At 34.1% G+C, this 21859-nt stretch overlaps 1 protein-coding gene across 1 annotated transcript; it reads right to left on the bottom strand.

The window, feature by feature from the left end:
* Window positions 1-1937: 1937 nt before the first annotated feature.
* On the bottom strand, window positions 1938-17130 carry LOC145674795 (uncharacterized). The gene is made up of 2 exons (XM_081745011.1): window positions 16386-17130; window positions 1938-7651 (listed from the first exon to the last, which is right to left on the bottom strand). The coding sequence occupies exons 1-2, from the start codon at window positions 16748-16750 to the stop codon at window positions 6019-6021; spliced, it is 1998 nt and encodes a 665-aa protein (XP_081601137.1). The 5' UTR covers window positions 16751-17130; the 3' UTR covers window positions 1938-6018.
* Window positions 17131-21859: the final 4729 nt, after the last annotated feature.

The raw sequence follows: 21859 nt of genomic DNA, 5'->3' as shown, positions 1-21859 counted from the left end.
GGATCATCAACCCAAAACAAAGACATCCGTAAAGAAAATTCCAGTTTTGATAAACGTCTAATTGACAATAAATTAAATCTACGGTCTAGTAAGAGTGATACTGTTGGAGTGCCGACATGTTATCAAAGTATACAGTCTGACAACTTAGGTTACAAATACAATAGCAATAATATAGTCATTTTTCATCAAAATGTACAAGGGTTTACGTTTCATAAAAAGAGCATGTTAGAAGAACTACTTTTGGACAGACTGTTAGGAGTACATTTAATTTGTATAACTTAGCACTGGTTACAATCAGGGTGCTTAGAATACTTAGGCATTCCTCAATTTGAGCTAAGAGCACAATACTGCAGACATAGTAGAGATAGAGGAGGGGCTTGTATATATGCAAAAAGGGACCTAAAAACGAGAGAATGTACTAGGTTTAAATATTTAAATGTAGAAAAACACTTTGAAAGTTGTGCATTAGAAATTGTAGATCATAACTTTGTAATTGTATGTGTATATAGAACTCCTGACAGTGATATAGAAATCTTTATAAATAAGATGGACACCATACTAAATTATTTTATAAAAATCAAGAAGACTGTCGTAATTGTCGGGGATATCAACATAGATTTTTTACAACCGATAAAACACGAGGTAGAACTTCTTCTAGATTCATTTAATATGAAGGCAGTTGTTAAAGTTCCCACACGAATCACAAAATGCTCCAAAAGTGCAATTGACCAGTTCATAGTGAGCAAACACCTTAACTACAACACATACGTCTTCAACAGTGGTTTTTCAGACCACCTTGCCCAAGTACTCGATATACATGTAACTCCCAATAAAAGTTTTTGTAATACAAGAACAAGTAATGTAACGTACAAAAGAAAATTTAATGATGAAAATATACAATATTTTAATCACCTCCTCAGGGAAGAAAATTGGAACGAGCTTTACTTGTATAACCAGGTCAATGAAGCTTTCAGTTACTTCATTGACACCATAACATTATATTTCAATCTAGCATTCCCTGTTGTAAAATGTGTAACTTCAGGAAAACAGTCAAAACCCTGGGTAACACAAGGGATCAGAATAGCAAGTAAAAAAATGAGACTTCTTAAGAAGGCTAAAACACAAGGAAATCTATCAACATATACAGAGACATATTACAAAAGATATAAGAACATATATAAAGGAGTTCTGAAAGAAGCAAAACAGTTACACAATGACAAAATCATTAAAAAATTCGATAATAAGTCGAAGGCGTTGTGGAAACTAGCGCAAAGCGAGTTAAGTGTAAACACTCGTAATGATAACGGTAATTTAGAGGTAATTAAAAATGGCAACGTAATTAAAGATCCTCGTACAATAGCTGACCTATTTAATAATTATTACAGCAACTTATCAAAAACGTACAATAGTGAGCTAGCAATGCCCAACGAAAATATTCTCAAAAACTTGCAACAATACAATGTATCTGCATCCAGTTACAAATGCAGAAATAATAAAAGTGGTGAATAAGATGAAAAGTAAATGGTCAGCTGGCGTAGACGGTATACCGCGAAGTATTGTAAAGAAAAGCATTAAATATATTGCTGACTCCCTGTGTTTCCTCATAAATATGACGTTCTTAAGTGGAGAATTCCCTAGTATATTAAAAATTGCAAAAGTAAAACCAATTTATAAAAAAGGCGGCAAATCAGAGCTTGAAAATTATAAATATGACGTTCTTAAGTGGAGAATTCCCTAGTATATTAAAAATTGCAAAAGTAAAACCAATTTATAAAAAAGGCGACAAATCAGAGCTTGAAAATTATAGGCCTATTTCACTTCTCTCAACTTTTTCCAAAATTTTAGAAACCATAATGAGTATCCGGCTACCATCCTTTTTACTTAAACATGATCTAATTACACACGAGCAACATGGCTTCCTAAAAGGGAAATCAACGGAAACAGCAATATATAATTTTGTAGAAATTGTACATATAAGTTTAGATAGTAAGGAGAAATGAATAGGTGTTTTCCTTGATCTTTCCAAAGCATTCGACTTAGTTTCACATAGAAATATTCTTTCAAAGCTCCAAGATTATGGAATAAGAGGCATTGCGTCCAAATGGTTTAAATCGTATCTGGAAAATCGGCAGCAAGTAGTAGAAATTACATACAGTAACAAAGATACAAACCAAACTACATACTACACATCAGGAATACAAGAAATATCATGTGGAGTGCCACAGGGATCCGTATTAGGTCCATTATTATTTTTGATATACATTAACGATCTACCATGTAATATTGCTCCAGCAGAACTATCCCTTTATGCAGACGATGCAATATCATAGTAAAAGGGAACACAAATTAGGATGTTGAAGGTAATGCAAATGAAATCCTTCATAAACTATCTCAGTGGATTAAAGAAAATAAGCTTAAATTAAACATTGAAAAGACACAAGCAATCCATTTTCATCATATCCGCGACAAACATACGCAGCCTGTTAATATTTCAATTGAAAATAACGGAATAGACTATGTGAACTCCACTAAGTTCTTAGGAATCTGGATAGATAAAAATCTCTCCTGGGATGTACAAATAACTAAACTTGGTAAAAAATTAAATCAAATTTATTTCGCAATTAAAGTACTCAAAAACGTTTTAAAAGAGTCTACTTTAAAAACGATTTACTTTGGATTATTCCAGTCAAATTTAACATATGGCATTATATTTTGGGGAAATACACACAAAGCCAAGGTAATTTTTACAATACAGAAACGAATAATAAGAATGATGGCGGCTGCTAAAGCAAAAGAACACTGCAAATCAATATTTAAAAAAAATTCGTATACTCCCAGTACCTTGTTTGTACATTTTAAATCTACTGATATTTGTAAAGAGACATTTAGAAGGTGTTCTTACGCGGGTAGAAGAAAAACATGATCATGACACAAGAAACAAACAAAACTTTTCCATTGTAGAACACAGAACCATATTATATGAAAAAGGGTGTAAATACGCGGGTATCATGCTATACAATAAACTTCCCAAAGATATAAAGACTCAAAAATCTATTGCTAAATTTAAAAAAGAACTACAGAAATATTTACTAAAGCATTGCTTTTACTCGATAGAGGAATACATGAATTGCTAACAAAAAAAAAAAAAAAAACTACATTATCTGTAGTAACCACTGTCGTTGTTTGTTTTTAGCATTTGATATATGTTCAAGGATTTCTACATACACTGCAAGTAATAATTACTCTTACTTTATTTTTAATAATATGCAAAATGTAATGGATAAGATGTCAGGTGTAATGTTTAATTATTAACCTAGTGTGAGTCATTTTCATTATTATTGTTCTTTTTACTTTTGTGTTTATATATAAATGACGTGTCCACTTCATATGCATTGCAATACAGTGCTAAATGTATGAAAAAAGGACGAAATAAATACAATACAATACAATACAATGTGCACCTCTTTGTAGGATAACAGGTTCATAGCTTGCACCTATTAGTAGGATGTACTTTGTTTTCTTGACAGCGTTTACCTGGGAGAGGAATTGGTCGTAATGAGCAGGATTTTTCAAATCGGCGTCTCCTCTTGAAAATTAAGATTTGTTTATGCAAAAGGTCGTTGATAGTATCCTGTGATGTTCTCAGAATTCGAACTATGTACGTTGGTCCATGATTGTTCCGAATACGGATGCATCTTTAAAGGTGTATCCCACTTCAGGAAGTTCAGCCAATATATCAAGTGTTATAGATAGAGGGACCCCTCGTACTACTATTGACATGGTATGTGGCTGAGGTTGCTAGTGTCGGATGTTGTTGAGAGAAGTTAAAGTTTTAGTTTTCCTGAACCTTTCGAAACTGGATTGTCACGAATTATTTTGCAAAGTTAGCCGACTGTGATTTAATGATGAATTCATTTTTTGGTTTCTACCATTTGCGAAATATCTTTGCGTTGCCGATACTGGAGAAGTTAGAGAAGTAAAACCTTCGAACTAAAGTACTTTGGATTGTAGTTTTGCTGTAGCAAGCTGTAGACAGGCTGCAAAGCAGGATAAGCTGGTTGGAGTCAGAGTCGGATCTCGAGATGCTATTTGCATTTGTATGCTTCTTAAATGGTGCTGAACTCGTTGATGATGCTTGGTGGTTGCCACTGATTGGAGAACGAGAACTCTGGGAACTTGGTTCAGTGTATGCTCTGTCTCTTCGATTTCTCCCCATCTCGTTTATCTCCAAACGAATTAACGAAATGAAATTTTGAGTTTTACGTCCCACGGATATTCCGGCTAGACTAAGAGAGGCAGTGATGATGAGCAATGAATGAAATTGTGGAATGAAGAAAAGGGGAGGAAACTGGAGAATTCCGAGGAAACCCAAGCACACGGTGTTTGTCCACCACAAAGGTAACTTGGCGGGAGCAGGGTTTGGACCCGAGACCCCATGCATCACAGGTGAACGCTTTACAACTGAGCCACCCCGGTAATTTTATCTTCAAAGGATGTATGAAAGACTTTCCATCGTCAATTATCATATGCGGTAAAATAACCGAACTGAAACAGTATTCAAAACTATGAGATGAGAACAGGATAAGAGTGAAAATGATCATAATGATGATTAAAAATTATACTACTTGTGTACTCCAGCCAAATTACGTTCGTTAAAGCTCTCAATTTTTTGCAACCTGTCGCCTGTTAATGAATTAGCATCACTGTGCGCCCACATGAGTGGAATAAACTGAGTCTAGACTTGGCAGCTACGCCTCACTACATGTGCGCCAGAAGACATAGGGGTTCTAAATAACACTTGAAGTAAAGATGGTACAAAAGAAAGGAAAACCCTTGACGAAGACAATGACATGACACTTTTTCCGTGTGTGAGATAGGTGGAGACATCAGCGGTGATGATGCCATATATTCATTCCATATATCCGGTGAAGCTGATGAATAATCTTGGTAGAAATGTCCCCTCAAAACGAGATAACGTTTTGCCCTTAAGTGTATAGCTAGAATATTTCGAGAACGCTGTTAATCCTTGAATGTTCTGTAATTCATTTGTTCTTTTATTAGCTTAAGATAGAAATGCCGTGGATGATGCTGCTGTCAAATGAGATGTTAGAAACCAGAGCAAACTAACGGCATTTTGCCGAATTCTAAATTAAAGTATGAAATCATTTTAATTAGGCATATGAATCTCATGCCATCCAATCAGAAACTAATTAAACAAACTGACGTAATCGTAATGAGAAGCCCATTTTCCAATGGTATTTTATGTCTCTTGTTTCCAAGAATGCTAATTTCATGCAAAATATGAAAATACATTTTCCTTATATTGGCTTAAGATTGCTCAAATTTTATAACATTTTGATGTGTAGCTAGCAAGAGTAGTGTAAATTTGAAACTTCCCTCTCATACTCAGACCCTACTGTTTTATTTGTAGTTATTAAATCATGCATGATGTAACAGAAAAAATATATTTCAAATCATGTAAACTTTAATAACTTGTCGCACATAGTCATTTGTAGAATGTAAATTAAAAGAAGACACTTATTCGCGTTCTATGTTCTATTTTAGTTTATTTAATTACAGAAAAAATAACTGATTTTTTTCAAGGTCAAGTTTTTAAAAAGTAAGTTCTCTACAGAAACATACTTGTTTCATGTTACTAATATCAAAACAGGAACAACCACGCAACTTATTTATATTACGAAAATAATAAATTTACTGTCGTTTGACATTTGTTTTAGTTTCTACTGGATCTGCTGTCTTTTAAATTACTTTTCCGTACTGCGAAAAATGTCTGTATAACATATAGGATTGAGAAAGTAAAAACCCGTATATTTACCCAATTTGAGTAAATACCTGGGTATTTCCTTAAGGTTTATACAAAAAAATTTTTTTAACCGGTATCTCATCACTACTTAAACGTAGTCTAAATCCTTTACCGCATGCTTGGCACACATAAGTTTCTTTTGTGTGGACTAGCATGTGTGCACCTGAACTTCAACGTTTATTAAACGCCTGATGTCACTTTTGGAAAATGTGAGGTTTTTCTCCTGTGTGGATTAACATGTGTGTAACCAAATATGAACGACGAGTAAATGCCTTACCACAATCACTGCATATGTGAGGCTTTTCTCCTGTGTGGATTAACATGTGTGTAGCCAAAGTTGAACGTCGATTAAATGTCTTACCACACTCTCGGCACATATGAGGTTTTTCTGCTGTGTGGATTAAAACGTGTGAAGCCAAATGTGAACGATCAGTAAACGCCTTACCACACTTTTGGCACGTGTGAGGTTTTTCTCCCGTGTGAATTAGCATGTGTCTATCCATATTTGAACGTCGGTTAAATGCCTTACCACACTGTTGGCATGTGTAAACTTTTTCTCCTGTATGGTTAAACATGTGTTTAACCAAACTTGAACGATGAGAAAATGCCTCACCACACCGTTCGCATGTGTAAATTTTTTTTCCTGTGTGGATTAACATGTGTGTAGCCAAAGTCGAACGATGATTAAATCCCTTACCACACTCTTGGCACGTGTGAGGTTTTTCTCCTGTGTGGATTAATATGTGATTAGCCAAATATGAACGACGAGTAAATGCTTTACCACACTCATGGCATAAGTGAGGCTTTTCTCCTGTGTGGATTAACATGTGTGTAGCCAAATTTGAACGTTGATTAAATGCCTTACCACACTCTCGGCACATGTGAGGCTTTTCTCCTGTGTGGATTAAAACGTGTTTAGCCAAACGTGAACGATCAGTAAATGCCTTACCACACTCTTGGCACGTGTGAGGTTTTTCTCCTGTGTGGATTAAAATGTGTATAGCCAAATGTGAACGTTGAGTAAATGCCCTACCACACTTTTGGCACGCGTGAGGCTTTTCTCCTGTATGGATTAACATGTGTCTATCCATATGTGAACGTACAGTAAATGCCTTACCACACTCTTGGCACGTGTGAGATTTTTTTCCTGTGTGGAATAACATGTGATTAGCCAAAAGTGAACGTTGAGTAAACGCCTTACCACACTCATGGCACATATGAGGCTTTTCTCTCGTGTGGATTAACATGTGTCTATCCATATGTGAACGTACAGTAAATGCCTTACCACACTCTCGGCACATGTGAGGCTTTTCTCCTGTGTGTATTAACATGTGTCTATCCATATTTGAACGATGAGTAAATGCCTTACCACACTCTTGGCACGTGTGATGTTTTTCTCCTGTGTGGATTAACATGTGAATAGTCAAATGTGAACGTTGAGTAAATGCCTTACCACACTGTTGGCACGTGTGACGTTTTTCTCCTTTGTGGATTAACATGTGTATAGCCAAAGTCGAACGACGATTAAATGCCTTCCCACACTCTTGGCACGTGTAAGGTTTTTCTCCTGTGTGGATTAACATGTGTCCTGAATGCACAAACTCACCACTAGACATAGTTGAACTTTGACAAGAGCGTTTCTCACTTTTTTGGTACGTGTGACGCTTTTCACATTCCTGTGTCACCATATTTGTTGACAAACGTGATCGATGAAATCCTTTGCCAAACTGCTTCGAAGTATCAGATTCCTCATAAGAATGAGAAATGGCTTTATTTAATGTAGTAAACGTATTCCCTTCTCCGTGGAAAGCAAAGATGTTATCGCGCCTGTAACAAATTCAACAAACAATGAAATATAAATGAGATAATGATTACATATATGAGATAATGAGCAAGAAAACATATATATAATCATTCGCTATATTACATTACAAAGTTACGCTATATTATATGTGTTATTACATTAAATATTGTAGAGATATGAAATGGAGTACCATATCACTACTGTCTCAAAATAAGTTGCTGTAGTTTGTTTCACTATATCAAATTAAACTATCATTTATGTCGTGGTGGACATAAGTCTATGACCAGGTATTGTCGGCTGCCTTGACACAAATGCACAGTATGAGAATTAAATGTCTTATCTGTAGTTTCGTGTGGAGAAAAAAAACTTGCGATCCAAAGGTTTAAGAACAATTCAACGTATTAATAGAAACTGTACAGAAGATCATTCACTTATATCATCATAAAGAGGAACACGCAACGCGTTTTGAAACGAACTTAAAAATTATATACAACTTTCCAAGCTGAGGCAGAGGAACTTAAAGTAACAAGAAAAAGACGAATCATTTACAGGGTAGTTATCGTGGTTCAGTGGTCTAGGGGCTTGACCAGTAATCTCGAGGTTCTTCAATCGAATACACGTCAAGCACTTTTTTCCTTTTTTTTTACTTTAGGAATTTTGATGGAAGTAGATCGGCCATAACTCACGCTTCATTACATTCAAATATTTGAATACTTGTTTGTTTCAGCACTTGAGCTATCAAATTTTCAGGAATAATACTAATAATAATAAAAATTATCTCGAAGAATATTTAAAAATTAAAAAATTATTATCGCTCAGGTCGTACCATTAGAAGCAGAAACGTGATATTAGGCAAAAAAAAATATTTCGGTTTTGTGTAATATTGTTAATGAAAAGACGAATTTCTCATCTCGATTCTAAAACAAACCAAACAAAATCGGGATGAAACATTTTAATTCGAGACGGGACAAGGTTAACTCACACTATATTCATGCTTTGGAGATGAGAATCGAGACGAGACCAAAACTATCGTAAACATTTCTCAACTTATCTCGATTCTAGAAATAGTGTACGCCACTCTTTAAGCAACAATTGCTGTGTAGACTGAATCTTATACATCATTTTGTTAGTTTGTATTTCAGAGCTCACTGAATTCTGGTCTGTGTATATATTTTTGTAGCATTGCTTTTATAATTACATCTCCAAATTTCACAAGTTAGTTTATTACAAGCTTTAGGTTTCATTATAATCACTTCTTTTTTTTTCACTTATTTTCCTGAAAACGTACAGTAGAATATATTCTACACGAAATATTAGCGGAAATCTTTCGTTTAAATTTGAGTAGCTGTAGAGGTGTTTCATGATGGTACGGAACCTTTTTCCCGAAACCCGTTCGACATCTTCTGTAGCTTATCCAGCATAACCATTACTTGAAAACAACTGTAATTACGGCTCTTGTGAGTTCAGAATCCCTACTTTCTACACGAAAATTACCTCGGAACTTTCCGTTATAACATTTAACTTTCCTTTATAACATTTAGCTAGTTGTAGGGAAACTTTCCGTTATAACATGTTGCTATTTGTAGAAACGTATCGAGAGGGTATGTGCTGTTGGTCCAGACACTTCTCTCCAATCCCGACTATTTTGTAACTTATGGCTCACGCTAAGGGTTATTTTACAGGCTTTAATACAATGTGTCCTGATACGGATTTGTTACCTATACTATTATTATTACTGAATATTTGAGACCTCAATATTACGTCCCACTGCCGCCGCAAAGCTGGGATAAATGCAATAAACAAGTGACAAATCTTGGGAAAAAGACTAAAATCACTGTGAAGGTTACGATTATATTTACAAGAATTTAACAACTACCAAAAAAACACGATTTCAACCACAAGGCGACCGTTTTCCGGATTAAATTATAGCAATCTTCCTACAACTGGTTTTACAATACCATTGGTTATACTGATAACGTGTTGAGTTTTGAAGCTGATTAGCCTAGTTTCGACAGTCAATTTCCATCAGATCCTCGGCGAATACAATTATTTAAAAATAAAGCAGACGGATAGATAAAAACAAGAAGTAATTGATGTAGATTTTTCATGTAAGTTAAGTAAATATGTTTTGACCTTGAGAGCAACAGAGAGATTAATGTAGCTCAAAAAAATTTTTCTTGTTGATTTTTAATTCTATGTAGATGTGAGTGGATAGCAAAAAGCTGATTGATTATACACACATACATACATGACTTACACTATGCACCTTCATGTGCATTTATGAATAAGAGTAAATGTTTTAATACTAATAAACAATAACACACTGAGCAAGGTTATGCGATAATATGTAAAAAAAACAGTATCACGTAACAGTTTCAACACAATAATTGAACAAACAAACAGAGAACATATAGAGAATGTTTCGGAAAGCAGGAATTATTACGTGCAGGAAAAAAAGAAGCATAATAATAGAACTAGTCAGAAGAAAAAAGAGAAAAGCAGTAGTGAACAAAGATCAAGGGGGAGTAATATATAGAGTAGGATGCGAGGAGTGTAACAAAATTTACTTAGCAGAAACAAAAAATGCAAAAAAAGGATTAAACAGCACCAGGATGATGTAAGATTGAAAATGGACAACAATGCGATATCCAAGCATCAGAAAGAAACAAACCACAGGATAGGGTGGGAAGGAGCAAAGGTCATAGAAGTAGAGAACAAAACCTTGGTGAGAAAATGGAAGGAAGCCAGAGAGATTATGAAAGCAGGAGGCAAGGTGATGAACTGGAATGCATGATTCTCGATAAATAAGGAGTGAGAGAAGATTCTGCTTAAAGAAGAAGGAATAAAAAGGAAGAAGAAAGAAAGAGAAACAAAATAACAAGGAAAATAAGGATAAATAGAGGACAGGACGCATCCAGCGGAAAAAAAACTAAACCTTTAATTGGACACGTGTGCAGCTAAAAAGTGAAAGTGAAAGACAGACAATTGTTACTTTTAAAAAAGGGGAGGAACATAATTAAAATTGATCTCCGGACAGTATATACAAGTGATGACCAACTCCCAGCAGCCAGAAGGAGTGGAAGTCCGGTGAAGACACAGTGATTGTGTAGAAAGTGTCACGTAATACTGTTTTTCAAATATTATCACATGGCCTTGCTGTGTGTGTTGTGTATTAGTACAAAATGGAATCAAGGCCTGATAGAATAGTTATAGAAAATATTTTATATATGGTACTAGTTTATATCTGTGTTAATTTTATATTGAAGCACATCGCAAAGTGAAACCTGAGTTTTGAAAAGAAGGATTGGTTGTTAATGGTCGTAATATCAAAATTCTTAGTCTTTCATGTTTTAAGTGTATGTTTATTATTTTCGTATTAAACTCAGACATTTAGATTTTTCTACTTTGAACTAGTTGCTCGTAATTCATATCAATATGGAGGCTAGTGTTTTAGAACAATTTCAAGCAATGTTGACAGAGGAATTAGAGAAACAATTAGAAACCATTGCTCAAAAATGGTAATGAATATTGGATGTCTAGGACAAAAAATACATGAATCAGTAGGTGTACCTCAACAGCCTGTAACAGAAACGATTTGGGAGAGTAGGAAAGAGCGAATCGAATGCCAAAGCAGACAGCTTACGTAATAATATTAAAGTAGCCAATAACTCCTTAACTGAAGTACGCTCTGAATTAGTTAACGCGACCAATCATGTTGATTCAGTAACTGCTGAGTTTAAAAATAGTGTAGTGGAATGAAAGAAAGGTCTCACTGTGTTCTATGAATAAATGCGAACGGCACAGTTTGAGTGTAGGCAAACCAACAAAATAAAAGAGTGCAAGGCGGAAAAGAAACCGTAAATACTCTTTAATTCGAGCCGGCCCACGTTGTGAAAGATATGTGCCAAATAAATCAGAAAGTCAATTACAGTCAGGAAAAGGAAATATGCAGTGTAGAGATAGCGAAAAAGAAGAATCGTTACGCGTACCTGTAGACAATTGTTTCTAATGTAATTGTTTTGCCGGCAAGGGATACCGATGTTTCACACGTGATACGCGGTAGCATTCAGGTTGCGCGTATCCGCCCTCTCGAAAAAGCCAGGGAAGGCTTGAGAGTTCAATTGATGATTTTTTGTGATAACGAAGTTACAGTGTTGTCGGTTTTGTGTCGCAGGCAAATGGTTTTGCGCGACTTAACAAATTCAAACTTGTCTTTGTAACAGTGTATGTCTAAAGGTAAGTTGCATTTTAGTGCTGCAAATCCATTCCGACTTTATCAGCTTTGAATATTGTAGAAGGAAACGACTTCAAATTCACAATAGACCCGCCAAGCGAATTGTTTTACGTAGTGAAGGCCTCGTACATAATTTATCGGTCGGAAATGTTTACCGTAAACAAGCGTAAAAGTAACACTTCCAATAAAGCACACGCAGTCGAAAGTATATTTCCGTTACAGAACCGAAATGCAACACTAAGATTAAGAAGAAAAAGAAGATGGCCAATGATACCAAGTTGAGTTTTCGTAATACATTATTAACGTAAACTCGATTTCAAGGAGCATAATCAGTAGAGTTAAAATGACCAGACGTGATCATATCAGTACATCAGATGCGACATTTACTAACTTTCAGTTGCCGAAATGTTTGAATTTTCAAGCTAGTACTTCACTATTGCGAAATTGTAAAGAGCGAAAATTTAAGTATAGTGCTACTCAAAATGTAGACAAGTTGATTGATCATGATGAAAACAATGTTCGTCCACCTCCACGTACAGCGTATTCTCAGCACGCACAACCACACATTATGCGTGCAGTAGGAAATAAGTTGAGAATAAAAGGAAAGTGCTTTGGTATGCGTAATTCGCAACGCACTAAACTCGGTCAAAGACGAACTCCATGCAAATTAAAGTCGAGCTGTAGGCGAGGTTGTTTCGAGTAAAACATGCGGAAGAAGTATACATTGACTCCAAAGAGCACTAAAAAGCTAAAGCGAAAACAAGTACCAGCATTGTATAGTAAACTAAAAGGAAAAATATAGTAATAGTAAGCGCAAACCTAAAAAGAAATTTATGACAGGTATCGCAATGCAGCGTAAATCCAAACGTCGTAAAGGAAGGCGTGTCATTACGTGGAAGTTTAGTAAATACGCTGTAAAAAGGAGAAACGTTCCGAAATTAAACAAACTAACTGGAAAAGTACACTTAAAAGTGCTATATTACAGCTTAAAAGCGCAACCGGCACAGATGGAAAATTAAAATCTCAGCACAAAAAAAGCGTGAACTTCACCCGAACTCGGGCTAAACCCCGGAAGAGATGAGAAATCAGAAATACCGAATTTGAACTTTTAAACTTTTAGATTATGAAAAAAGGATTATTGTTTATTTATTTGATAATTTCCCAGAATTTCGAAGGTTACTTTTCAGAATCAAAGTGTGTGCCCACCGCCGCTGACGCACCAGTCGAAGAAACCATTAATATCGCTCTACAATCAGGAACGTTCACTTAGATGTCATGTTTTATAGTTTTCTTACAGCTTTTGGAGATGAAATATGAATGTGGAAAGGAGAGGAAAGACAGCATTGGAAATTTTAAACAGGTAATTGATTTAGAACGCGATTTCGGACTTTGAAATTGTAATAATACCGCACCACTTTTGAAAAGTATGGCTATCCCGTTTTGGATGCGGACTTTCAGTATCGAATTCTTATTAGGATGTTTAAGTTTTGTGTTTTTTTTTCAGGTCATTCCAGTTTTGGGAACCAAACTTCATAACAAAATTTTATTATCAAATCTTGTTTTGAGTTTTAAATCATTCCTCTTTATGTTTATATTAACAATTAGTTGTCCCCATACAATCAAGCATTTAGACATGTTACACAATTAGATATAATTACGAACATAATTAGAGAAGTACTAGTAATAACTACAATTAATCATAAAGTTTAAATTTTGGGTAATTAAAAAAATGTGCTCTTGAGATAGTGAATTTTTTCGTCTGATGTTAGGTTTGTATAATGGGAAAATATACGAAATTTTTAATGTAAGATTAAGTCGCTGTTTTAAATACTGTAAGTTAAACACAATTTAGTATAATATTGAAAGTAGTTGACAATAACCTTGAATTTGATAAAGTTGTTCGTTGATTTGTTCGTCGTTCGATATATATATGCCGTCTACTATGAAAAGTCAATGTGCATTCAATGTGACTAATGATACCTGAAGTTAATAGACTTCAGAGAAAGCGATATTATAAGTTAAGAAGATTTGAAAGTTAAAATATAGTTCATCCCCTAGGGACATCCGTACTTTCGTTATAAAATTAAAGTAATGAAACCAGTGGGACGCCTGGTTGGGTCCCAGCTAATGTGCAGATTTGGCAATTGACTATAATTTCAAAATTTTGTTCTAACTTTTAATAATTGGCATAATTAGAAAAAAGTGTAATAGTAATAAAATTGATGTTCGGATTTTAGATTTTGATATAATAATTAGTTTTGATTTGGATTTATAGAAAATAATTAGAGTTTTGATTTGGATTTAGAGAAAGTAAATTAATTGTTATACTTTCTGATGTTTGAAAATAACTGTTGTATTCTTGTGCCCGGAATCATAAACCGGCCTCGAGAAAAAGAAGAAGGGAAGCCCGTTTACGATTCCACGGTACCCTATACTACGATAAACACCGGATAATATGATGTATCGATAGTACGGAGTGCCTATGTCAGTTACGCAGTATATGGTAAAATTGAGGTTTATGTTATCAGAACATATTAAGATTGCTACGTACGAGTAGGCCCTGAACAACAATAATGTTTAATGAACAAGTTAATATTACTGTTATCTTGTGTTTCACTATTGTGACAAATGCTCTCGGATGTGATATTCTCAATAAAGAAAGTGCAATTGCTTGTAAGCCACACAAAAGTATTAGCTAGCGCTCTTTAAAAGGTTACATTTGTAAACCTACCAATTTTGTAGGTACGAGCGGGCCTGAAGTAATACTAATGATTAAAAAATTGATGAAATGAAATGTTGGACTGTAGGATTAAATCTCCTCCCAGGGTGGATTTATTTTCTTAAAATGCCTCCTCAAGGCCTGAATGTTGACAGCCCAATTGGGGTTCGGAAATTAACCCTGATTTGTCATGACTTGAATGCCGAAGGCATGCAACTAGGGTGGTATGTAAGGTCGTACGGTAGAAGCGATTCATTCGAATCGTCAGGGACCCTGCAAGATTGAACTGTAAGAGATCGTCAACACCATTGGTTTTAGGATCCAATTCATTATACTTGTATTTTTCATGAACGACTTACAAACTGTGTTGTTATCTAATTACGCACAGAATGGCGCTCCGTAGGACCTAACCGCCGTTTAACTAATTTATTTGTATTAAAAGGTTCAAACGGTTATTAGTTACGTTGTATAATGCAAGTAACTAAACATAATATAACAAAACTGATTTAACATTCAAGGAAATTCTTTTAAAATTTGGCGATCTTTCCAGCTTTCCATACCACTACAACAACAAACCCTCCCTGTAATTAAAACTGATGCTGACCCCCAACATTAACACGAAAATAAAGTTACATGTTCTATCGTAGAGGGTAGTTGAAACTTCGTGTATACAGTTCATTGTTTTACCGACGGAGGACTGTGAAACTCTCTTCATATTTTGTGCGAAGTAATGCCCGATGTGCAAAGTAATCCCTTGTCAAGGTAGCTACTAACCAGTGTAAGCGAAATGAAGTATCAAAATTTAGTGTGGGAAATCATAACACGGAACTATGAAAATGTTTCGGAATGAAGGGATCCATATAATTAAGAAGTTACGTACGTAATGTATAGTGTTACTTTGGAACACAATTATACAAGCAAAGAAAGCATTTCAGGATGTTACCTATAAAATACTTAGGAATGTACAAGAACACATTGTACACGTAAGACATGTAAGTCATCCTGAATACAGAATTTTGCGTTATCTTTGTTTACCCACATTCTGCGTAATGCTCTAATCTGCATAGCAATCTTATTTTTACCGGCCATTTAGCAAATGCTGGTTAGCATTGTTTTTACAATAATTCATATATTAAGTACGTTCACCAAACCCCTAACGTAATCCCATATTGAGAGATGCAGGTCCATACACTAAAAAAGATTCCTGGGAATGTAAAAAATCGACTTCCTTGAAAAAATGAGTGCAGCTATGAAATGGACTGATGTATGGACCTCTACAAATATGAAAATCCATTGTTGGTTAAAATATTCTTTATCTTGTATTTTAAATATGTCTTTCGAAGCCCACCGAAAAAATCAAGCTAGACCCATTTGAGCTAAATCTTAAATAAAATCACTTTTTTACATTTGTAAAATTTTACGATAATTACCATTCTCATTATTTGTTATTTTACATAAGTCTCTATATAAATAAAACAATATCATCGAGCACTCATATTTAAAATATGTGAAACAAATAGTGAGAAATGTGTAACCAATAATAAAGAAATAATTATTTTATCAAGATATGAACTACATAAGAATTGTATGGATGGTATCAATCTTGTTATTATTTTTATTTGGTATACAGCTTGTCTATGTGTGCCATGTCATTTCCAAATTGTAGGCTACCTACTTATGTTCATGATATCTCCCATACCTAAATATTTCTCGTGAAGTATTGCTTTTAACCAACAAAATTTCCGGAGCCATATAACCGTATTATCAATCTGAGCCAATTAGTTAATGAAAAATTGAACATTACCTTTCTGGCCGAACTGAATTTAAACTTTTTGTTGTTAATTGTTGGGAGTCATTAGAATGCGACGCGCAAGTCTCCTGAACCACATTTTTTTGTAGCGTTTCTATATTACTTTCAAATGCAGGATCTTCTTCTAGTGCTGATTCTGGTTTTACCCTATCAACGTTTAGTTTCACATCCAAGGAGCACATAGCTGTATCCTTGTACACTGATACCTCTCCTTCCGTTGTAGATAATATTAACTCTTTGTTGTCAGTCATTAGTTCGTATGTCCACCCTCTCCCTTCGAGCGGATCATCATGAGGTAAGTCATAAGCAATGTCTTTTTTGCACATCAATTCCAACTTAACACACGCCTTACCAGCCATTGTGAATTGAAAAATAATAAGAATTTAACACTGTTCTTATACTCCCATTATATTTTACGTTGCCAGTGTTAATGAAATGATTAACAAGTCCGTTCACAAAAGGAACTTTATATTTCCAATTTTCTTCTTCTTCCTCTTATTCTTCTTCATCAGTGACAATTGTTCACTCGGCAATTGATTGTTTGTTTGTAGTCGGCATCACAAACGTTTTTCATAGTAACATTATCACTGTATTGAACAAGACTAACGGCAATTTAGAAAGGTAATTAAACGTGTAAAATGTAAAGATTAGAATAGTTGAAAAATGATAAAAAGTAACAAGATGTTACAAAGTCATAAAACAGACAGCAAGTAGTAAATATGATTAAGCGAAGAGGGAAGATACAAACATGTTGTTGAAAACAAAAGCAGGGTGGCAGTGATCAAAAACTAAATACTCAAATCTCAAACATCTCTTTCGTAATTATGTTTAATACTTATTTTAATAAGTTTATTATCAATCCCGATGATAGCAAACACATCATACAATAAAAAGTACATACTCCAACAATTTCTAGAACTCAATACCAATTCTAAATTACTAATTTATATTTTAATCCTTTTTTTATATCATCAAAAAATATGTCTAATATATGCAAATTATTAATCTTTCTATTATGCCATTTCTTGTTGACTTCACATATAGTCAATATCAGACATTATTTACCTCGCATACTAAGTATCCAGCTTTTCACATTGATTTTGTTATCAGATGCCAAACAAACAGGAAACCACACTCAGCAGTCCGAATACGTTAAAATGAAAAACGACCGGAAAATCATACCTCACATAATTAGCTCTGGCTCTCAAATTTTGCTCTTCAGTCAAAATATAAAATCAGTTTCGGTATCAAGGAGAATCAGTCAACTAGAAAAGCAATGAAAAACACATTTATTATTACACATATTTATTCAATTTAATTTAAAATTTAAATATTCCAATTTTGAATCATGATCTAGTGAAAACATAACTACTGGTTTTCTATTAATCCATTTCTTGTTGACTTCACATAAAGTCAACATCAGACATTATTAACCTAGCATGCCAAGTATTCAGCTTTTCACATTGCTTTTGTTATCAGAAGCCAACAAAACAGGCAACCCCACTCAGCAGTCCGCATACGTTAAAATGGAAAACGACCGGAAAATCATACCTCACATAATTAGCTCTGGCTCTCAAATTTTGCTCTTCAGTCAAAATATAAAATCAGTTTCGGGATCAAGGAGAATCAATCTAGCGAAAAAGCAAAGAAAAACACATTTAATACTACACATATTTATTCAATTTAATTTAAAATTTAAATATTCCTATTTTTAATCATGCTCTAATGAAAACATAACTACAGGCTTTCTATTAATCCATTTCTTGTTGACTTCACATATAGTCAATATCAGACATCAATTACCTCGCATGCCAAGTATCCAGCTTTTCACATTGATTTTGTTATCATAAGCCAACAAAACAGGAAACCACACTCAGCAGTCCCCATACGTTAAAATGGAAAACGACCGAAAAATCATACCTCACATAAGTAGCTCTGGCTCTCAAATTTTGCTCTTCAGTCAAAATATTATATCATTTTCGGTATCAAGGAGAATCAATCATGCGGAAAAGCAATGAAAAACACATTTATTATTACACATATTTATTCAATTTAATTTAAAATTTAAATATTTCTATTTTCAATCATGCTCTAAAGAAAATATAACTACAGGCTTTCTATTAATCCATTTCTTGTTGACTTCAAATATAGTCAATATCAGACATTATTTACCTCGCATGCCAAGTATCCAGCTTTTCACATTGCTTTTGTTATCAGAAGCCAACAAAACAGGGAACCCCACTCAGCAGTCCGCATACGTTAAAATGAAAAACGACCGGAAAATCATACCTCACATAATTAGCTCTGGCTCTCAAATTTTGCTCTTCAGTCAAAATATAATATCATTTTCGGTATCAAGCAGAATCAATCAAGCGGAAAAGCAATAAAAACACATTTATTATTACACATATTTATTCAATTTAATTTCAAATTTAAATATTCCAATTTTTAATCATGCTGTAATGAAAATATAACTACAGGCTTTCTATTAATCCATTTCTTGTTGACTTCACATATAGTCAATATCAGACATTATTAACCTCGCATGCTAAGTATCCAGCTTTTCACTTTGCATTTGTTATCAGAAGCCAACAAAACAGGAAACCACACTCAGCAGTCCGCATACGTTAAAATGGAAAGCGACTGAAAAATCATACCTCACATAATTAGCTCTGGCTCTCAAATTTTGCTCTTCAGTCCAAATATAAAATCAGTTTCGGTATCAAGGAGAATCAATCAAACGGAAAAGCAATGAGAAACACATTTATTATTACACACATTTATTCAATTTAATTTAAATATTCCTATTTTTAATCATGCTCTAATGAAAACATATCTACAGGCTTTCTATTAATCAATTTCTTGTTGACTTCACATATAGTCAATATCAGACATTATTAACCTCGCATGCCAAGTATCCAGCTTTTCACATTGATTTTGTTATCAGAAGCCAACAAAACAGGAAACCACACTAAGCAGTCCGCATACGTTAAAATGGAAAACGACCGGAAAATCATACCTCACATATTTAGCTCTGGCTCTCAAATTTTGCTCTTCAGTCAAAATATAAAATCAGTTTCGGTATCAAGGAGAATCAATCAAGCGGAAAAGCAATGAAAAACATTTATTATTACACATAGTTATTCAATTTAATTTAAAATTTAAATATTCCGATTTTTAATCATGCTGTAATGAAAATATAACTACAGGCTTTCTATTAATCCATTTCTTGTTGACCTCACATATAGTCAATATCAGACACTATTAACCTCGCATGCTAAGTATCCAGCTTTTCACATTGCTTTTGTTATCAGAAGCCAACAAAAGAGGAAACCACACTCAGCAGTCCGCATACGTTAAAATGGAAAACGACCGAAAAATCATACCTCACATAATTAGCTCTGGCTCTCAAATTTTGCTCTTCAGTCCAAATATAAAATCAGTTTCGGTATGAAGGAGAATCAATCAAATGGAAAAGCAAAGAAAAACACATTTATTATTACACACATTTATTTAATTAAATTTCAAATTTAAATATTCCTATTTTTAATCATGCTCTAATGAAAACATAACTACAGGCTTTCTATTAACCCATTTCTTGTTGACTTCACATATAGTCAATATCGGACACTATTAACCTCGCATGCTAAGTATCCAGCTTTTCACATTGGTTTTGTTACCAGAAGCCAACAAAACAGGAAACCACACTTAGCAGTCCGCATACGTTAAAATGGAAAACAACCGAAAAATCATACCTCACATAATTAGCTCTGGCTCTCAAATTTTCCTCTTCAGTCGAAATATAAAATCAGTTTCGGTATCAAGGACAATTAATCAAGTGGAAAAGCAAAGAAAAACACAATTATTATTACACACAATTATTCAATTTAATTTAAAAATTAAATATTCCTATTTTTAATCGTGCTCTAATGAAAACATAACTACAGGCTTTCTATTAATCCATTTCTTGTTGACTTCACATATAGTCAATATCAGAAATTATTTACCTCGCATGCCAAGTATCCAGCTTTTCACATTGCTTTTGTTACCAGAAGCCAACAAAACAGGCAACCCCACTCAGCAGTCCGCATACGTTTAAATGGAAAACGACCGAAAAATCATACCTCACATAATTAGCTCTGGCTCTCAAATTTTGCTCTTCAGTCAGAATATAATATTTTCGGTATCAAGGAGAATCAATCAAACGGAAAAGCAATGAAAAACACATTTATTATTACACATATTTCTTTAATTTAATTTAACATTTAAATATTCTAATTTTTGATCATGCTCTAATTAAAACATAAACTACAGGCTTTCTATTATTCCATTCCTTGTTGACTTCACATATAGTCAATATCGGACATTATTAACCTTGCATGCCAAGTATCCAGCTTTTTACTTTGCTCTAGTTATCAGAATGCAACAAAACAGGAAACCACTCTCAGCAGTCCGCATACCTTAAAATGGAAGACGACCGGAAAATCATACCTCACATAATTAGCTCTGGCTCTCAAATTTTGCTCTTCAGTCAGAATATAATATTTTCGGTATCAAGGAGAATCAATCAAACGGAAAAGCAATGAAAAACACATTTATTATTACACATATTTATTTAATTTAATTTAACATTTAAATATTCTAATTTTTGATCATGCTCTAATTAAAACATAAACTACAGGCTTTCTATTATTCCATTCCTTGTTGACTTCACATATAGTCAATATCGGACATTATTAACCTTGCATGCCAAGTATCCAGCTTTTTACTTTGCTCTAGTTATCAGAATGCAACAAAACAGGAAACCACTCTCAGCAGTCCGCATACCTTAAAATGGAAGACGACCGGAAAATCATACCTCACATAATTAGCTCTGGCTCTCAAATTTTGCTCTTCAGTCAAAATATAATATCATTTTCGGTATCAAGGAGAATCAATCAAACGGAAAAGCAATGAAAAACACATTTATTATTACACATATTTATTTAATTTAATTTAACATTTAAATATTCTAATTTTTTATCATGCTCTAATTAAAACATATACTACAGGCTTTCTATCATTCCTTTTCTTGTTGACTTCACATATAGTCAATATCGGACATTATTAACCTCGCATGCCAAGTATCCAGCTTTTTACTTTGCTCTAGTTATCAGAATGCAGCAAAACAGGAAATCACTTTCAGCAGTCCGCATTCGTTAATATGAAAAACGACCGGAGAATCATACACCACATAATTATCTCTGGCTTTCAAATTTTCCTCTTCAGTCCAAATAGAAAATCATTTTCGGTATCAAGGAGTATCAATCAAGTGGAAAACAGTGAAAAAGACATTTATTCATATTTATTCAATTTAATTTAAAATTTAAATATTCCAATGTTCTTAAGTTACGGTTTGTTCCGACTGAAGTAGTCCCAGGAGCGGATCCAGAACGGACTTCTAGAGAGGGGCATTAGGTTGTAATACT

This window comes from Thermobia domestica, chromosome 18 (assembly GCF_964235325.1).
Source record: "Thermobia domestica chromosome 18, izTheDome1.hap1.1, whole genome shotgun sequence".
Taxonomy (NCBI): domain Eukaryota; kingdom Metazoa; phylum Arthropoda; class Insecta; order Zygentoma; family Lepismatidae; genus Thermobia; species Thermobia domestica.
This window is presented reverse-complemented; position numbering and strand designations above follow the sequence as displayed.

Coding starts and splice junctions, on each gene's coding strand:
- LOC145674795 (XM_081745011.1), bottom strand. CDS start 16,750: ATGGCTGGTAAGGCGTGTGTTAAGTTGGAATTGATGTGCAAAAAAGAC. Junction 7,652..16,385: donor AATTCAGTTCGGCCAGAAAG/GTAATGTTCAAT, acceptor AATTTGTTACAG/GCGCGATAACATCTTTGCTT.